General features: G+C 44.3%; 1 protein-coding gene across 8 annotated transcripts in view; it reads right to left on the reverse strand.

Annotated features, from left to right (window-relative positions):
- The window catches only part of shank3a (SH3 and multiple ankyrin repeat domains 3a), a 217,117-nt gene that overhangs the window by 57,010 nt on the left and 140,107 nt on the right, over positions 1 to 20,000 (reverse strand). For all 8 annotated transcript variants that reach the window (XM_042109815.1, XM_042109811.1, XM_042109809.1 and 5 more), the window contains one exon: positions 1,606 to 1,719. In XM_042109815.1, the coding sequence (XP_041965749.1) occupies positions 1,606 to 1,719 (114 nt within the window). The remainder of the gene's footprint in view (positions 1 to 1,605; positions 1,720 to 20,000) is intronic.

Here is a 20,000-nt window from a genome sequence, read left to right on the forward strand (position 1 = left end):
GTGCGTAGGGTACCAAAGGACAGAGGGTGCTGCCCACCCACAGAGGGGGCACCCACATTTAGCCAATAAATAGTAGCTTTACCGCAAACTGTGTTTCACTCTTCCTCGATAACGTTTACAATGTCAAAATCCACTAACACCATGTTACATGCAAGGATGATACTTTTTGGGTTCTCTCAATCTCCACCACGTAGCAGCTCTAACATTACTTACTCCACTTAATTGGGAACGCATCTTGTGCGCACAGGAGAGAGACAAAGAGAGTGGCAGATTCCAGCTGGATTGTCAATGTATCCTTTTTAATATCAGAAACTTTCAAAAGGAAATCATGAAGGCAACAAAGACAAGGCTACAGGAATTGGTGAGTCTTCAATCATTTGTTTTCCAAGCATTTACATGAAGCACATAATCACAATCTCTATCATTAGCAGTGTAGCTAAAGTATTTCAAAAGATTATATTTAAACAACTATTTAAATCCATTAATGAATTTTCTATTCTATCACCAAACCAATCTGGATTTAGACCTAATTATTCCACATCCACCACTCTTACAAAATGTACTAATGATGTACATCCTCTCTGCATAATAACATGTCCACTGGCACAATATTCATTGATCTTACCAAGGCGTTTGACTTGGTTAATCATTATATTCTCCTTGATCAAACCACTCTATTCTTTGGTTTAATTCATATCTCCATTATAGATGTCAGAACGTGTCTTTTCATGGTGCTCTCTCCCAGCCCAGGGTTATGGAAAAGGGTGTACCTCAATGTTCATCCCTAGGGCCCTCTTATTTTCTATTTTTATAAATGATCTACCACAGTTATGCTCAGCTAGTCTGCTAAATACCATAACCATAGCCATAACCAGCGTCTGCTAAATACCATAACCATAGCCATAACCAGCGTCTGCTAAATACCATAACCATAGCCATAACCATACTTGAAGCAACATTTAATTCTATACAGGTCAACATACAGTTTAAAACACACTGATCATCCTTTCTTTTCTGTTCCAAACACATCCAAAGAAATTGGGAAGCGCGCCTTTAAATTAAAGGCACCCTCTCTGACTGGAATAGATCGCCTACAGTATGTCTCTTAGATCTATTACTACTTTCCATATTTTAAGGCATCTTTATTGACCTATTTGCAAACAAGTTGTCATTGCAAATGTTTTCCTGTTGTTTGATTTAAAAAAAAAAAAATATATTTATTTGATTTTTCATTTTTTCCCCTCTTCTTTTTCTTATTCTTCTTTTCTGTTTTTATATCTTTTGGTTTTTGTGTATTTCTTTGGGTTTTGTGTTTTTTGGCCTGATGTATTGTGTCCCGTAAAGGAGAGTGAGGGAGCTGTCCACTTGATGTGGTGCTGAAACATATACTGTGTAAGTACTCCACAGAGACAGGGGAGTGAACATAGATGGCAGGCTAGCCATAGTTCAATGAAAACACCTCCATGTACTCTACAAGTAATGTCTGTGTGTGTGTGTGTGTGTGTGTGTGTGTGTGTGTGTGTGTGTGTGTGTGTGTGTGTGTGTGTGTGTGTGTGTGTGTGTGTGTGTGTGTGTGTGAATGTGTGCCTGTGTGCTTCGTTTTACCTAGTCTTGGGTCAAACTGCCTCATCTGCACCTCCTCCACACACTCTGCAGGAAACCAGCCAGTTCTGCCCTTCACCGTGCCTTCCCAGAATCCTCCTTCACCAATACTTAACACTGAGAAAGAAAGAGAGAGAGAGAGAGAGAGAAAGGGAGAGATAGAGAGAGAGAGAGAAAGAAAAAGAGTTATTACCATACTCATCTGCATTCCTGACTGTTTATTCTGAGCAGTTAAACACTGTTTGGCTCAAGGTGAAAGCAAACAGAGAACAATGTAGACACATGAGGAAGCAAGGATGCAAACATATGAGGGGCCGTCTAGGCCTTAATTCATACTTGGTCTTACACACACTATCATAATCTTGCACATACACCACTATACTCATGCACACTCACTATTATAGTCATTTTACATGTATGTATGAGAGGGTATAGTCATGTATGTGAGAGAGTATAGTAGTGTATGTGAAGGAGTATAGTAGTGAATGTGAAGGAGTATAGTAGTGTATGTGAGAGAGTTTAGTAGTACATGTGAGAGAATATAGTAGTGTATGTGAGAGACTATAGTAGTGTATGTGAGAGAGTTTGGTAGTTTATGTGAGAGAGTATAGTAGTGTATGTGAGAGAGAGTATAGTAGTGTATGCGAGAGAGTATACTAGTGTATGCAAGAGAGTATAGTAGTGTATGCAAGAGAGTTTAGTAGTGTATGCGAGAGAGTATAATAGTGTATGCGAGAGAGTTTAGTAGTGTATGCGAGACAGTTTAGTAGTGTATGCGAGAAGGTATAGTAGTGAATGCAAGAGAGTATAGTAGTATATGTGAGAGAGTATAGTGGTGTATGTGAGAGAGTATAGTGGTGTGTGTGAGAGAGTTTGCATGAAACGGAAGGAGTTTGATTTATCAGTTCCTGATTGGTTTGTCAATGTCACGTCTCTCTAGCTAGCCAATTAAAATCAAGGAAGGGGCGGGACCTACACTGTCAACAATGTTCGTGTAGACCTAGTGGTCGAGGAAAAAATCAGCCAAGTCCTATGTGACTAAATATTAAACTACTACTGCAAACCGAATGCAAATTAGGCTACAAAGACATGAGGGGTGCCTATTCTATTGTAATTGCCTAGGCTACCAGCTCCTTTTGTCTGGCGAAGTCATATTTTAGTGAACTGAGTCCTGAAAAATACACTACTACTAAATACATATACACTACTATACTCTCTCACATACACTACCAAACTCTCTCGCATACACTACTATACTCTCTCACATACACTACTATATTCTCTCACATACACTACTATAGTCTCTCACATACACTACTATATTCTCTCACATGTACTACTAAACTCTCTCACATACACTACTATACTCTCTCACATACACTACTATACTCTTTACTCTCTCACATACACTACTATACTCTCTCACATTCACTACTATACTCCTTCACATACACTACTATACTCTCTAACATACACGACTATACCCTCTCATACATACATGTAAAATGACTATAATAGTGAGTGTGCATGAGTATAGTGGTGTATGTGCAAGATTATGATAGTGTGTGTAAGACCAAGTATGAATTAAGGCCTAGACGGCCCCTCATACAAACACATGTGCACACGCACACACACATACGCACGGACACACGCTCGCACACACACACACACACATACACAATTGCACACGTGCACATATACAAACACACACATACACAATTGTCCAGAGTTGTCCATCTATTGTTGCTAGGATACTAAATGTATTTCCATGTTTGTGAATATTGCTGCCTCGGCTTAGCAAGTATGAACATCTGTAGTCAGGCCTTACAGTGGGAGGGACACACACACACACACACACACACACACACAGAGGTAACCTTTCCCTCATTTTCATCCAGTCCCCTTAGATTCCCTCCCTCCGTTGTCTTGGTAACCCCATGTTTTGCTCTCAGGTGATGCAAAACAGAGCTGGTGTCCACTTTTGACCTGTCAGACACAGCGCAAGAGAATGCTTTGAGTGAGTGCAACCTTTTGGATGTAGCCTGGGGCAACCACAACAACATTAAGCACACAATCACGCATGCACGCACGCACGCACACACACACACACACACACACACACACACACACACACACCACACACACAAACAGCCTGGGGCAACAACATTAAGCAAGGACAACACAATTAGTGGCCTGGGATTCAAAGTGAACTTAAAGTCTGTAAGCACATACAGCTGGCCAATGGCCACACACACACACACACACACACACACACACACACACACACACACACACACACACACACACAAACAAACACAACTGTAATGACCTGCTGAACTGGGTCAGGGCCTCAGATGACCCTCTTCCCAGGTTTGGGTGACAAACCATTTAATACATTTTAGGGCTGTCAAGCAATTAATCTAATTAATTACATACTCTGTGATTAATTGATCTAAATTCATCCATTTTTGCTATGAACATATATTTTTTTAAAAATGGCAGATGAGTGAATCAATGAAGAGCAAAACCAACATTATAGACTTTTTAAAGTTCAATGTCTCTCTCTTTTATTACAATTTTTCCTTTGGCGCAGGCATCAGCGCAGGTACGGATCATGGCTTGTGCCAAGTGTGCGCGTGCACAGGGGCCCTGAGCCAATGGGGGCCCTCGGATTAAAAAAAAAAAAAAAAGCCATGAATTTAGGCTAGATTATGCCCTGTGCGTCTGTCTGTTAATTTGCGGCACAACTGAATGGTGTTATGGAACCGCAGACCGAAAGAAAAATAAACAAAATGTTTTCCTGATCAATAAATACTTCTTAATTCATAAAATATAGAGGCATAACATTAGGTGGATGTGGTAGGCTATGAGTGCTCATTCAATGTGTATGCATGTTTGCGAAAGTGAAACTGACAAACTGAACCACTCGTGAGCAGTGAGTTAGTCTATTTTGACCACTTTTTTCGGTAACGAGTAATCTAACGCGCTACTATTTACAAACCAGTAATCAGATTAAAGTTACTTATCTAAGTCACTGTGCGTTACTATTTTTGTCATTTTCCTTAGTAAAAAGATATATTCTTTGCTTTCTTCTTGTCTCGGGGATTAACGCCATGTAGGCTATGCTCACATTTTCAGCATGAGGACAACTCACGTGTAAAACCACGCAGCGACACAAATGTAAACAACAATGGAGGGAGGAGAGAGATGCACATTTTATCTATACAGTCATTATTTTGAGTTCGTGTCAGCTAAACATGACAACATTAAGGTACATTGTACATTCTGTGCTGGCGACAAAGTGCTGTCTAGCTAGACATCCCAAGTCTCCCACATATTGATAGCGGCTTCCTGACGCCCGCAAATTACATAAAATCTCCCGGAACCTAGAGCGAACAAGAACATGCAAGCCAGACCGGACTTCAAATCGCGTGCGAGTTTAACGCACACACAACGGAGAGGGAGAGAGAGAGGAGTGGTGCGTGTGTGCCTGAAGCGCATCCAAGACAGAGAGCATCCTGGTCCGTTTTGCTAAATCAACCAATCAGTTTTCAGTGTAGGTGGGCTTATATCTCTTTTCTCCCGAAAATTAATCAGTTCAGTCAGTGTATCTAGGAACAGGAGCGTCATGGCAGAGTCAGTGCCCCTCAAAAAGGAACATTTAAGACCCATATCACATCAGACTACACAAAAGTGTACCCAATTGTCTCATAAGAGTAAAACATATTGATAGTCTTGCACACTGCACTGTTTGTAACAGTGACTTTTAGCTCACAGCGGGTTAAATGATTGCAAAAGACTTGTTGAGGTGAGTTTAACAAGTGTAATTTCATTTGCATATTACTCAGGCCTATATTAGATGGCTAGTTGCCAAGGCTACATGAAAAGGCTAAACTACCAAAATCTACATATTTTTCTATCAATAGGCCTTCCTTATTTGGTCTACTGACTAGACATTATTGAGCAAACATCTGAATTTCAGTATCTAAGTAGGTTAGGTTGGGCTGTCTGCTATACATTGTTGACATTACTGTTAAAATGCACTTCCAGTATAGTGAGTATTGGCAAAACCGGTTATCATTTTTATGTTGAGGCGGTGGGGGTGTTGTCGGCAGCTGCTGAAAGTAACTAATAAAGTAACTTGTAATCTAACTTAGTTACTTTTAAAATCAAGTAATCAGTAAAGTAACTAAGTTACTTTTTAAAGGAGTAAGTGGATTCCTGCAATGTTCATGAAAACAGCATAGCGATTGGATAGCCTAATAAATCGCGACTTGTAGTAAGCCTAACAGTAGCTTATATCGTAAAGGTAGCTTTATATGGCTCTGGTCCGGTCCATTTAATGAAAAAGGTTGGGAACCCCTGCTGTAGACTGTTTGGACAGCAAAGGGAGATTACAGCCTAATAATAAAAACAGCTGCTGGAATTCATTTCTGTGTGGGCCTGAGTTATACTATACGTATGACATAATGTACTACATTTTCCATTGTGTGAAATTGTGCCTGCCTGCGCAGTGACAGCAAAAAGAGACGCGCTGGCTGCACACGCACATCACGTGCACGCGCGAGTCGCGGTCAGGGAGAGGGGGGGCCTTTTTTGATATTGTGCACAGGGGGCCATATCTGTTTAATCCGTCCCTGCATCAGCGCTGTGCCTGGTGTCAGATTTTTAGCATGATAAATGCAAATGACTGAAGTTTGTCAATGACATGTGCAGTACCCTAACACCAAGGTAATATCCCCCTTGATTTGTCCTTTTTTTTGGCCATTCAAACATGTTGTAGATTTGTATTCACATAATTACTATGTTATTGCCTTTTCTATCCAGTAGGTGGCAGTCCAGGATAAGAAAGCAGTTCAAGTAGTTGAGTAGAAAAAGATGAAACTAAACAGTAGGAGAAACGAGACAAACAAAAGCAGCGTGCGAACGTTATTGGAATGGAAATAAATGTAACCACCTACAACATACTTGTGAAGACATTTTGTTTCAAGTGTGCAACAAATGTAGTCAATTTAATAAGAGAGTTCGTCGGTTAGTTAGTTAGTCGGTCATAGTTAGTCATAGGGTAGGCTAAGTAAACTACACGTTTGCAAAGTTAACTTTGACAAAGCTGGCGGCTAGCATTATTATCATCAAGAGGTGAGCTAACTCAGCTAGCATTATTATCATCAAGAGGTGAGCTAACTCAGCTAGCATTATTATCATCAAGAGGTGAGCTAACTCGTACCTCCGGGTTGCTTTGCATTGAGGTGATACTTCAGACTTGATGAACTCCTATGGTAGGCAACGGAAATGCCTTACTGCAGAAAACGAGAATGATGCTGCTGTCAACAGGAGTGGTCTGGATGTTTTTTTAAAAAAAAACGTAGGCTAAATGTTTCATTCCCAGGACCAAGCAGTGCTTTCTCGTCTGCCTCCTTTAGTCACTGTAGCCAGACTGCACTGGGTCAAATGTCACTATGAAATGCGATTAATCAGCTTTAATTTTTTGGTGTATTAAAAACTCATATTTACTATATGCGTGGGAAAAGCCTTTCAGAAATAAATAATAATACTTTTATAGTATAATTATAATAAGTATACTTTTCTTACTGATGCTTTCTTTCTTTCTGTTCCTCTCCACAATGCACATGCATACATATACACACCCAAAAGCACAGAAACACACACACACACACACAGTCACACACACACACACACACACACACACACACACACACACACACACAGTGCTTTGAAGCTGAGTCCAGTAGCTCAGGGATCTGTCCGGGCAACAGCCTAGATTTCTGTAAACATCCAGTATTGATGAGAGATTGGAGGTGTCACAACCCTCCATCAAGACTCCTGACGGTGCACACACACACACACACACACACACACACAGGCAGTTCACACAGACATGGAGGATAACTCTAAAGAGTGCAATTACGACTTCCTGTCGGAGAATATATACATATCCTCACTGGTAACGATCCGAATGTCACATCCGGAGGCCAAATATGTGTGTGTGTGTGTGTGTGTGTAAGAGAGTGGGAGATTGAGAGGGACTGAAAGAGGGCAGTCCCCACAGGACACCGGAAAATTCTACTGAGACTTCAGCAGGACACAAAGAGCCCTTCTGCTCATACTGACACCCACACACACGTGCTCTCTCTCTCACACACACACAGACACACACACATGCTCACACACACAGGTACTCACACATACACACACACACACACACACAGAGGTACTCACACACACACAATAAAGAGACTGTGTGAAAAACTGTGTGTGTGTGTGATATGTGGCAGAGAGAGCAAGAAGGGAGAACAGTCATGACTCCTGCCACCGAAATAGCAGCACTGAGGGGACTGAGCGTCTATTTATAAACACACACACACACACTACAGTAAGACCAATGTCAAAAACCTCTAAAAGTAGGGGTGTCAGACTCATATTAGTCAGTGGGCTGGATTTGTTGGAATGAGATGGTGGAGGGGACCGTCCTTGTCATCTACACAAACGCACGCACACACACACACACACACACACACACATTGAGGGGGCCGTCCTTGTCATCTACACAAACGCACGCACGCACACACACACACACACACACACACACACATTGAGGGGACCGTCCTTGTCATCTACACAAACGCACGCACACACACACACACACACACACACACATTGAGGGGGCCGTCCTTGTCATCTACACAAACGCACGCACACACACACACACACACACACACACATTGAGGGGGCCGTCATTGTCATCTACACAAACGCACGCACACACACACACACACACACACACACACACACATTGAGGGGGCCGTCATTGTCATCTACACAAACGCACGCACGCACACACACACACACACACACACACACATTGAGGGGGCCGTCATTGTCATGGTCATTCTCAAGGTCATCATCAGTTTTCTGCATTTCTACAAGGCATTTAGGTTCATCATTCTTTCTTGAAATACCCTACCTTACATGTACACACACACACACACACACACACACACACACACACACACACGCACACGCACACGCACACGCACACGCACACTTCCTTTACTTATTTAATTTTTCCAAATGTTCCATTAAATGAGAAATGCTTCAGACCACCCAGTGGTGTACCAGCTTTTTTAAAACACACACACGCACATGCACACACACACACACACACACGCACACACACACACACACACACATTTACACTTAAAGTCTAGATGACAGAGTGAGTGAGTGTGTACACTCATATGCTGCATGTGGGGATCATTAAATACAGGAAGCTCAAGGCTGATGAGACACGCAGATGGAGAAAAGCAATGTTTGATCATACTCAATACACACAATACACACACACACACACACACACACACACACACACACACAGTGACACTCATAAAATGAGGACAGAAGCTGTTCATCTTGTCTCCCTCCAGCAAAAGGCCAGTCAAGTTAATGAAGGCAAGATAGCTCACACGCTCACACACACAGAAAGACACACACACACACAAACACATACAGACACACACACACAGACACACAGACACAGCCATGGATATGACAGATATGCCATACGTGACATAACTAGACCACATTTCCATCCCATTCTAATTCCTAACAGTGCTCTCTTTCTAGGCTTAACATCAGCAGTGACAGAGATAGAGTGCATTTGTGTGTGCAGTGTGTGTGAGACGTGTGTGTGTGTGTGTGTGTGTATGTGTGTGACGTGTGTGTGAGTGAGTCTGTGAGTGAATATCAATGTGGATGTATACATTTTGTATTTGTGTGTGTGTTACTGTTTTTTATTGTGTGTGTGGGTGTACTGTATGTGCAACGATGTGTGTGTGTGTGCAATATATTTAACAAAAAAAGCATTTCCTCACTCTGCTAAAGGATGGAGGCTATGTCTGCTTTCTTCACAGTCAAAGTCAACAAAGCATTTAATACTATTTACATAATTATTTAAATTAATTATGCCCCACTCAGACACAAACACACACATACACAGACGCACACACAGACACAAACACACCATAGGAAACCATACATGATTGATAACTCTTGCTGATAAAAGACCATTGAGAGTGTGTTTCTATATCCATTCTCTTTGTGTGTGCGTGTGTGTGTGTGTGTGTGTGTGTGTGTGTGTCTGATGCATGTGTGTATGTACAGTATGTATGCACAGTATGTGTGTGTGTGTGTGTGTGTGTGGTGTATGTATGCATGTGTATGTATATGTGTGCATGTGTGTGTGTGCACGTGTTGGTAATGTAAACATGTAAATACTGTTGCTGCTGACTGGAGATTCACTGTGGCTCTCTTCAATTACTCCGCGCCTGCCTGCCTGTGTGCCTCCCTCCCTCCCTGCATCCCTGCCTGCCTGCGTCCCTGCCTGCCTGCCTGCCTGCCTGCGTCCCTGCCTGCCTGCGTCCCTCCCTCCCTGCATCCCTGCCTGCCTGCCTGCATCACTGCCTGCCTGCCTGCCTGCCTGCGTCCCTGCCTGCCTGCCTGCATCTGCCTGTCTGTGTGCCTGTCTGCGTGCCTGTCTGCGTGCCTGTCTGTGTGCCTGACTGCATTCCTGTCTGTATCCCTGTGTGCCTGAGTGCCTGTCTGTGTCCCTGAGTGCCTGTCTGTGTGCCTGTCTGTGTGCCTGACTGCATTCCTGTCTGTATCCCTGTGTGCCTGAGTGCCTGTCTGTGTGCCTGCATCTGCCTGTCTGTGTGCCTGTCTGTGTGCCTGTCTGTGTGCCTGTCTGCGTGCCTGTCTGTGTCCCTGAGTGCCTGCCTGTGTGCCTGTCTGTGTGCCTGCCTGTGTGCCTGAGTGCCTGCCTGCCACCGCTGCTGCTGTAATTAAATAACCCCTGCCGGCGCGGCTTTCTATTCCATTTGTGCTGCTCCACACAGAATTAACCTCACACTCCATATTCTCTTCACCGAGCCACGGCAGCGTCATGGCAACGCATGCAACGCAGCGCAGAGCAGGTGCTCTCGGATGCCTCTGCCGCAGACAGACTCCTGGGCAGTGGAGTTCAGAAGGCAGCCTGCTGGCTCACGAACTACATCTCCCAGGGTTCAGTGCGGTGCTTCTGAAGACAGGGGGAACATGACTGACAGGCTTTTAGAGAGTCTAATGAGGAGACTCAGCAACAATAGGAACAGGGAGGAGAGGAGAGGAGAAGAGGAGAAGAGAGAAGAGTGGAGATGGGGGGAGAGATGAGCAGAAGAGATGAGAGAAGAGAAGAGAGGAGGAGAGAGAGGAGAGGAAAGGAGGAGAAAGAGAGGAGAGAGGAGAGGAGGAGAGGAAAATGGAGATGAGAGAGAGGAGAGGAGAGGCGAGAAGAAGAGGGGAGAGAATAGAGAGAGAAAGAGAAAAAAAGAAAGAGGGGAGAAGAGTTAGGGGGGCATGTAAAGATATGAGAGAAAAGAAGAAAACAAAAACAAATAGATGAGAGAAAAGGGGTAGGAAGAGAGGAGAGAGAGAATAGGAAGAGACAACAGGAGAGGAGGGAGAAGAGAAGGAATATAGATAACAGACAGAAAAACAGAAGAAGGGAAGACATAGCCTGACGAGCCAGGCCCACATTTAAATGTAGGGTCTGGGCACACACCGTTCGCAGTGCTCAGTCTGAGGGGCGGGGTAATCGGTTGTCTTTCAAATTCCCTCTGCACGCAATAGGACAGCGTGATGAGTCCCATGCGTTTCCCACCAGCGGCGCTAGGTGGCTAGTTCAAACTTTTGCCAACTTAATAAAAGCTTAACTCGTGTCACACTGTTCGCCAACAGCAACATTATCTTATTTGTTTTCAAGTAACAGGGAATTCAAGCCAAACCGTTGCAACTCTGCCATCAATCATTATGTTAAGCCCGCTTAACGACTCTATACACGATTTGATTGGCCTGATAGAAGTTTAATTTTTTCGAGCTAACAAGCCAACGGAGAGTTGCTAGACTAGCCCTGGCAGCAAATGTAATTTGCTGCCGCTAGGGTGCGTCTAGATTTCTAGGCTAGGGAAGACAGTGAGAGAGAGAAAGAAAGAGAGTGAGAAAGAGAGAGGGAGAGAGAGGAAGAGAGAGAGGGAGAGAGAGGGGGAGAGGAAGAGGGTGAGCAGGAGAGAGTAAAAATGGAAGGGGGGGGGGGGTCACGACTCTCTCTCAGGGGAGCTGTAGAGTGGTGCAGTCCCTCTCTCATTGGTATTCAACAGAAGGAGAGAGGGAGGGAGAGAGAGATGAGAGAGGGAGAGAAAAAGAAGTCAGAAGAGAAAAAAGAAGGAATAGAGATTTGTGAATGGAACAGGGCAGTGTGCAACTAAAGGAATCCCTCTTCTCTTCTCTAGCATAACTCTCACTCTCTTTCTCCCTCTTTCCTTCACTCTATCTCTCTCCCTCTCTCTCTCTCTTTTTCTCTGTTATTGGTCCCATGCGTGCAGCCTGAAATAGACCTTCCTGACTGCTCTGTTGCTCTTGCATACAGCCTCCTGCAGCAAGCTGTCACGACACACACACACACACACACACACACACACACACACACACACACACACACACACACACACACACACACATTTACTCTCAAACAGTCACTGTTTTGCCCTCAAAAAACACTCCCACACATGTATAGAGCTGTGTGTGTTTGAGTGTGTGTGTGTGTGTGTGTGTTTGTGCGTATGTGGTTCTCATATTTAATATGTATGATAATAAGCTAATAACAGCTTTGCAGTTCTGATTGATAGGCCAGCATGTGGTCTGACATGTTTTTTACCCACTTCAACCCTAACACACACACACACAGACTAAATATAATTCACTTTTCCTTCATTTGTATAATGGAAAATGATTGTTCCTATAAATTATGCATGAAATGCTACACACAATATGGATATAACACAATCAAATGAAGACATCTGATTTTACAGCACACACACACACACACACAGACACACACAACACACACACACACACACACACACACACACACACACACACACACACACGCAAAGAGACAGTTGCTCATAATCTGCCTCCCGCAGTTTTAGCCTGAAGGCTTGTGTTTAAGCAGCCTGTTGTCTGTGCCAGACTAGCCCACCACCAAGTCCCCACAGTGGTGCACGCTGGGAAATGGAGGAAATGAAGGAGGCAAAAAGTAAGCTGTGAGATATTTTAGTTTTTACTGATACAGGTGTGAAAGGAAAAGAGAGGGAGAGAGAGAGAGTGATCTGTGTTCATGAAGGAGAGTGTGTGTGTGTGTGAGAGATCTGTGTTTGTGGAGGAGAGTGTGTGTGAGTGGTTTGTGTGAGTGGAGGAGAGTGTGTGTGAGTGACCTGTGTGTGTATGCGGTGGTGTGTGTGTGTGTCTGTGTGCATGTCTATGTGTGTGTGTGTGTGTGTGTGCAGTGGTGTGTGTGGGGGGGGGGGCTGAAAAGTGTGTCCTTGGTGTGTGTGTGCAGTAGTAGTAGTAGTAGTAGTAGTAGTAGTAGAAGTGTGTGAGTGCCTGTGTGTATGTGTGTGACAGAGTTTCCGCTAGAAAAAAATGGTGCCGGAGGTTTCGTTTTCCGGACATTTTGATGATATGCCGGTCAAATATCCTTTTATCGCTTCTAAATTAGTCAAGTTGAGGAAATCTGGAGACAGGCTATGTAGCTTAAAGAATGACATAATCAGGCTGAATAGAATGCAACATGTCCATTAGCCTAACTTACGTAAACATGCCTAACAAGATCTAGCCAGTGTTTTCATTAACAGCAAGAGTCCGCTTCGTTCATTGTTTTAAAAAGGCTACAATTGTTTGTTGCTGCTACCCACGTTATCTCCAGTGGTTCCACTGTTTAACTTGCACAAGAATGAGCGCTCACACCACTAAGGCTATAATTTATTTGATAACAATAAATTAAGAAATGTTTCCTATTCTGGGAAATGTTTAGTTTCTTTTTCTTTCGGTCCGCGGTTCAATGATAACCGTTTAATTGTGCGCGGACCAGCAATCTCCTCGTCGAGGAGGCCCTAACCCTGCAGATCATAGACATAGAAAGCATAGGCCTACTGTATGCTTTGGGTACAGAACACATGTTGCATGTCCAGTGTACACGGAGAATGACAGTGTCTTGGAGAGGCCGCAACCCCGCAACTCCACTTCCAACGTCATGATTCCGACAGATACGCCCGACACTTCTGATTTTTATCTGGTGGTGGAGTTGACCGGACATCTGAGGCTTCAGACGTTACCAATTTATCATCATCTATCGCGTCTGGCCTCTGAAAAAACTTTTAAGGCTAGTCTGCCTGGGCCTGGCCATGTTTGAACCGCCTCACTCATTTGTTCGTTGTGTGTGTGTGTGTGTGTGTGTGGTATGTGGGGGGTTTGTGTGTGTGTGTGTGTGTGTGTGTGTGTGTGTGTGTGTGTGTGTGTGTGTGTATGTGTGTGTGTGTGTGTGTGTGTGTGTGTTTGTGTGTGGTATGTGTGTGTGTGTTTGTGTGTGTGTGTGTGTTTGTGTGTGTACTGTACAGTATGTGTGCAGTATGTGTGTGTGTGTGTGTGTGTGTGTGTGTGTGTGTGTGTGTGTGTGTGGGGGGGGGGGGGACTGTAAAGTGTGTCCTTGGTGTGTCCCTCTGTGCTCTTGTCCAGACGCTGGTCGGTTTCTCTCAGAGCGTCCCACACTGAGCTGCTAATGAACTGAGACAGACCGGAATAACTCTACCCCTCCTTCCCCATCTCTCTTTATCACACCATCTCTACCTTTCCATCCCCATCTCTCTATATCACACCATCTCTACCCTTCCATCCCCATCTCTCTCTATCACACCATCTCTACAAGCGCTTTCAGATATAACCTCCAGAGTATATGCGGAGGTTTGTCAAACGGAGGTCCTACCCTTCGGATGATTCAGATATGATGCTAACCTGCTTACCATATACTGACCTTATACGGACGTATGTGTGAACGACATACACACACATTACAGAATCTCTGTGTGGTTGTCGAGTGAGGGGTGGGGGCTTGTAGAGTTCACAAGATGCGAGACATGACGCAGAATATATGCGGCCGCTGCCTGTCACAGCTGTTTTTTGTTTACAAAGTGTAGCCTATGCATTATGTAGGCTAAAGAAGAGAAATCTATTGTGCGTAGGCTAATACTTGGAGTAGGCTAGTCACGTAAGTGCGCACTTGAAATTGACCTACAGTATTTGTATGTGTGCTTCGAATAAACACATTTATCTGTTTTCAACGTTATGTACCAGAATTACTTGGCTATAGAAGCCCAAATCTGGTTTGCGTTGGAGAGAGAGAGAGCATGCACAAACTTTATGGTAGGCTACCAGCCAATTCAGCAGGCTAACTCAAGACTTCAAGGCCATCATACAACGTTTTTAAGCAACAAACAAAATACTAACAGTTAAATTGTTCGTTTTTTCATGGTTTATTTTTTCCAAAAGCATCCTCTCCCCATGTCTCTATTGCATTTACGTAAGGAGCTTGGAACAAAGTTGGATTTTCTTTGTTTTCATTTTCTCTAGGCATATATGCTCAACAAATATCTGCGAGCTCAGCAGGTCATGAGAAGGCTATCAATGAACAGAAAACCGCGTTGGCTAACAATTTATTAAATACTCCTGTTATTGTCGTCAACGACGTCACTTTAGGCTACTGCCTTTTCAGCGCCTTCTGCTTATCTCGCAGTCTTTTGAATTTGTTTGGCCTTGCCATGCAGTTGTAGGCTACAACGTGCCATTCCCTTCATGTGTTCTATCAAAATGTTGTATGCCCTCATGGACAGTAGCTCCGTGATGTCTGCATCTTTCCAGGTCGGAGATTTTCTGGACGCCACTCCATCATAACACTGGCATTTAAGTCAGATCTAACCACATGGACGCACAAAAGAAACGTCACCAACACGCCCTCTCACTAGGTGTGAATTTTAACCGCATGTTCTACGCCTCGTTCAGACACAGCACATTTACATAATGTCCGGAGGAAATACTAGGGGGAGAGTAGTAGAACAACCGGCTAAATTCGGACTTCCATATGACCGGTTATGCCGTTCAGATATACGGCCCCACCGTTTAACATCGGCAGAACCTCCGGTCTTACACGTATGTCTGAAAGCGCTTTACCTCTCACTCTCTCCATCTCTCTTTTCAGCCATCTTTTTCCCTCTCTCCATCTCTCTGTATCACTCCATCTCTCACAGTAGGCAGCTACAGAGGCTATAGTTGAGTATCTTAGAGGATGGATCCCACCCACTATATTGTACAGTGAATTTCAGCCTCTCCCATCAGGCTGCAGGTACAAAATGCCTGTCTGCAAAACTAAGAGATGCAGAGGCAGTTTTGTTCCCTCAGCTATCAGAATGTTACCTACTCTTTTTTACCTGCAACCAAATCTACTCTTGGGTACAAATAGTCACCTTACCTTACCTCTCTCACTCTCTCCATCTCTCTCTATCAATCCATCTATCCTTGCTTTCAAAGAAGACATAAAAAGGTTGCATGTTTTGTTCATGTTATACTACGTGTGTGTGTGTGTGTGTGTGTGTGTGTGTGTGTGTGTGACAGTCCAGCATGAATGTGAGAGGCCAGACTGCCTCTGTGCTCTCACACACACACTCTCTTTCTCTCTCTCTCTCTCTCTCTCTCTCTCACACACACACACACACACACACACACACACACACACAGCCTTCGTGTTAATAACTCATCTCTCCAAGCGGGGCTGGACGTTCACACCCTCCTGGGGCCGTAAGCTTCCCAGCACAACAGGCACAGACAGATGACAGCCTGGAACTGGACGTGTGTGTGTGTGTGTGTGTGTGTGTGTGTGTGTGTGTGTGTGTGTGTGTGTGTGTGTGTGTGTGTGTGTGTGTGTGTGTGTGTGTGTGTGCGTATGTGTAGGAGAGTGGATGAATATATGGCAAAGAGAGACAGGAAGAAAGTGGCGTTAAAATCGCAAACTACTTTCTCTTTCTCACCGCTGCCAGTTCCTTTTCCTTTTAAGTCTGAAACCAAACTTCTTAGAAGCACCGGCTGTTATTTGTTTAGCAAACACACACACACACACACACACACACACACACACACACACACACACACACACACACACGCACACACGCACACACACACACACACATGCTACTTAAGAGTTAATCTAATGAGCAGAGCAGAGAGTTATCATTAATCTCCACAGCCCTGCGTAATGAGCAGACCCATGCAGCCAGTGTCATCTCTCAGCAGCAAAACCCTCCTCTCCTCCCTTAACATCCCCCTCTCCTCTCTTCCTCTCCTCCCTTAACATCCCCCTCTCCTCTCCTCCCTTAATATCCCCCTCTCCTCTCCTCCTCTCCTCCCTTAACATCCCTCTCTCCTCTCCTCCCTTAATATCCCCCTCTCCTCTCCTCCCTTAATATCCCCCTCTCCTCTCCTCCTCTCCTCCCTTAACATCCTCCTCTCCTCCCTTAATATCCCCCTCTCCTCTCCTCTTTTCCTCTCTTCCTTTAATATCCCCCTCTCCTCTTCTCCTCTCCTCCCTTAATATCCCTCTCTCCTCTCCTCCCTTAATATCCCCCTTTCCTCTTCTCCTCTCCTCCCTTAACATCCCTCTCTCCTCTCCTCCCTTAATATCCCCCTCTCCTCTCCTCTTTTCCTCTCTTCCCTTAATATCCCCCTCTCCTCCTCTCCTCCCTTAACATCCTCCTCTCCTCCCTTAATATCCCCCTCTCCTCTTCTCCTCTCCTCCCTTAATATCCCTCTCTCCTCTCCTCCCTTAATATCCCCCTCTCCTCTTCTCCTCTCCTCCCTTAATATCCCCCTCTCCTCTTCTCCTCTCCTCCCTTAATATCCCTCTCTCCTCTCCTCCCTTAATATCCCCCTCTCCTCTCCTCCCTTAATATCTTTTTCTTTTTCTTCAATCTCCATATCATCTTATGACTTGTGCACATCATTAAGGCAGTTTCTCCCCATCTTGAACAAACAGCAATGCTTTAGTACATCCATGCAACTGATGTATTTTACATTTTCAATTACTAATCGCCTCTGTAGCACTATTGAGACGGTGTCTGCTGAGCACATGAGCAATTTGGGGGCAGCCGTGGCCTACTGGTTAGCGCTTAGGACTTGTAACCAGAGGGCTGCCGATTCGAACCCCGAGTAGGAACATCTGAAGTGCCCTTGAGCAAGGCGCCTAACCCCTCACTACTCCCCGAGCGCATATCCACTGTCAACTGTCAAACATATCCGCTGTCTTGAAATCAACCACCTACACAGACAATAATGTGTAACTTTAACTAAGATACACACTTTTGCAGGTAACCCACTATGTGGTGCAGTTTGCACTAATTGTTTTGAGAAATGCAAACTGTTGCATTGCTGTGCAAACGTTAATGATGATTTGAGAAATGCACCAAAGCGACTGAGAGAAGCAAGACCTCCGGGCTGATACTTTAGATCAGGGATTCCCAAACTGTGGTACAATACAGCTTCCACTAGATGAAAAGGGCAATGTCGGAAAGGTGTTACAGTAAAAATGATTTTTGTTTATCTTAAGCCTATGTTCTCGTTGGTCTTTGTGTTTCATAATGTTGTTCTCCACACTGTTTTTTTAGTGTGAGAGCTCATAGACCAGTTGCACATTTTGATTTTGTTATTTGTTATCATGTAGGGCGGCTAATTACTGTAAACATGATCCCTGGAAAGCGTCAATAGAATGTGTTACGTTTTTATGTGTTGGATGGTGGGGGTGCGCTAGCCGAGTCAGGATGTAGGTGGTGGTACGCAGGAAAAAAAGTTTGGGAACCACTGGGATAGATAGAGAGATGGACAGACACATGGAGACAGGGATAGATAGATAGAGAGATGGACAGACACAGAGAAAAGGATACAGGGTTCCCACTCAGATCAAGTCAGATGTAGAATTCCATGACTTTTCCCTGACTTTCCCTGACAAAAAACCTGAATTTCCATGACCTACTTAGAATGAATCGTAGGCCTACAATATACCGACCAAAGATTTTCCTAGTTCGCCCGTCGGCATGATTGCTATACTGAGTAAATAAGCTAAGCGCGTGTTTGGCATGGTAGCTGGCCGTGGTCATGGAATGCCTGAAGCGGAGATCGCGATGGCCGCTTGCACCCCCCTGTGTAAGGAGGATGCGTAACTGGGCTATCAGTGAAATGGAGGAGTAGGGGGAGGAGGAGGGATCATTTTGCGAGCGCCGCAGCGTGTGACGTACAGATAAGGAGGCCGGCTTAAATACCCTGGCGGTGGAAGGCAGGTGAGTTAATTGCTGTCAATCATCCCTAAGGGCTCCTCCCGAACTTTGTTTAGAAAACATCATTAAGAGTAGCCACGTAGCTGAGTGGGAGCTGAATAAATGGGCATTGAATAAGCAAAGTTAGGCTAACCACAACCACTCAAGCAAGCAGTAAATCTAATTACCAGATATATCAATTCTGCGTGGACATAAATTTGCATTAATGTATTTTGGCAAGTAAATTTTAACCTGCTACTACAACATTCCCTGATATTCCATGACCTTGCCCCACAAATGATCAAATTCCATGACTTTCCAAGTCTGGAATAGAACAGAAATTCCATGACCCGTGGGAACCCTGAGGATAGATAGACAGAGAGATGGACACACACACACAGAAAAGTGTTATCTGTGTGTTCTTGTTCTCTGGTATGCAGTGTCATCTGTGTGTGTGTGTGTGTGTGTGTGTGTGTGTGTGTGTGTGTGTGTGTGTGTGTGTGTTCTTGTTCTCTGGTGTGCAGTGTTATCTCTCTGAGTGTGTGTTCTTGTTCTCTGGTGTGCAGTGTCATCTGTGTGTGTTTGTGTTTGTGTGTTCTTGTTCTCTTGTGTGCAGTGTCATCTGTGTGTGTGTGTGTGTGTGTGTGTGTGTGTTCTTGTTCTCTGGTGTGCAGTGTCATCTGTGTGTGTGTGTGTGTGTGTGTGTGTGTGTGTGTGTGTTCTTGTTCTCTGGTGTGCAGTGTCATCTGTGTGTGTTTGTGTTTGTGTGTTCTTGTTCTCTGGTGTGCAGTGTCATCTGTGTGTGTGTGTGTGTGTGTGTGTTCTTGTTCTCTGGTGTGCAGTGTCATCTGTGTATGTTTGTGTTTGTGTGTTCTTGTTCTCTGGTGTGCAGTGTCATCTGTGTGTGTGTGTGTGTGTGTTCTTGTTCTCTGGTGTGCAGTGTCATCTGTGTGTGTGTGTGTGTGTGTGTGTGTGTGTTCTTGTTCTCTGAAGTGCAGTGTCATCTCTGTGTGTGTGTGTGTGTGTGTGTGTGTGTGTGTTCTTGTTCTCTGGTGTGCAGTGTTATCTCTCTGAGTGTGTGTTCTTGTTCTCTGGTGTGCAGTGTCATCTGTGTGTGTTTGTGTTTGTGTGTTCTTGTTCTCTTGTGTGCAGTGT

This window comes from Alosa sapidissima, chromosome 11 (assembly GCF_018492685.1).
Source record: "Alosa sapidissima isolate fAloSap1 chromosome 11, fAloSap1.pri, whole genome shotgun sequence".
Taxonomy (NCBI): domain Eukaryota; kingdom Metazoa; phylum Chordata; class Actinopteri; order Clupeiformes; family Clupeidae; genus Alosa; species Alosa sapidissima.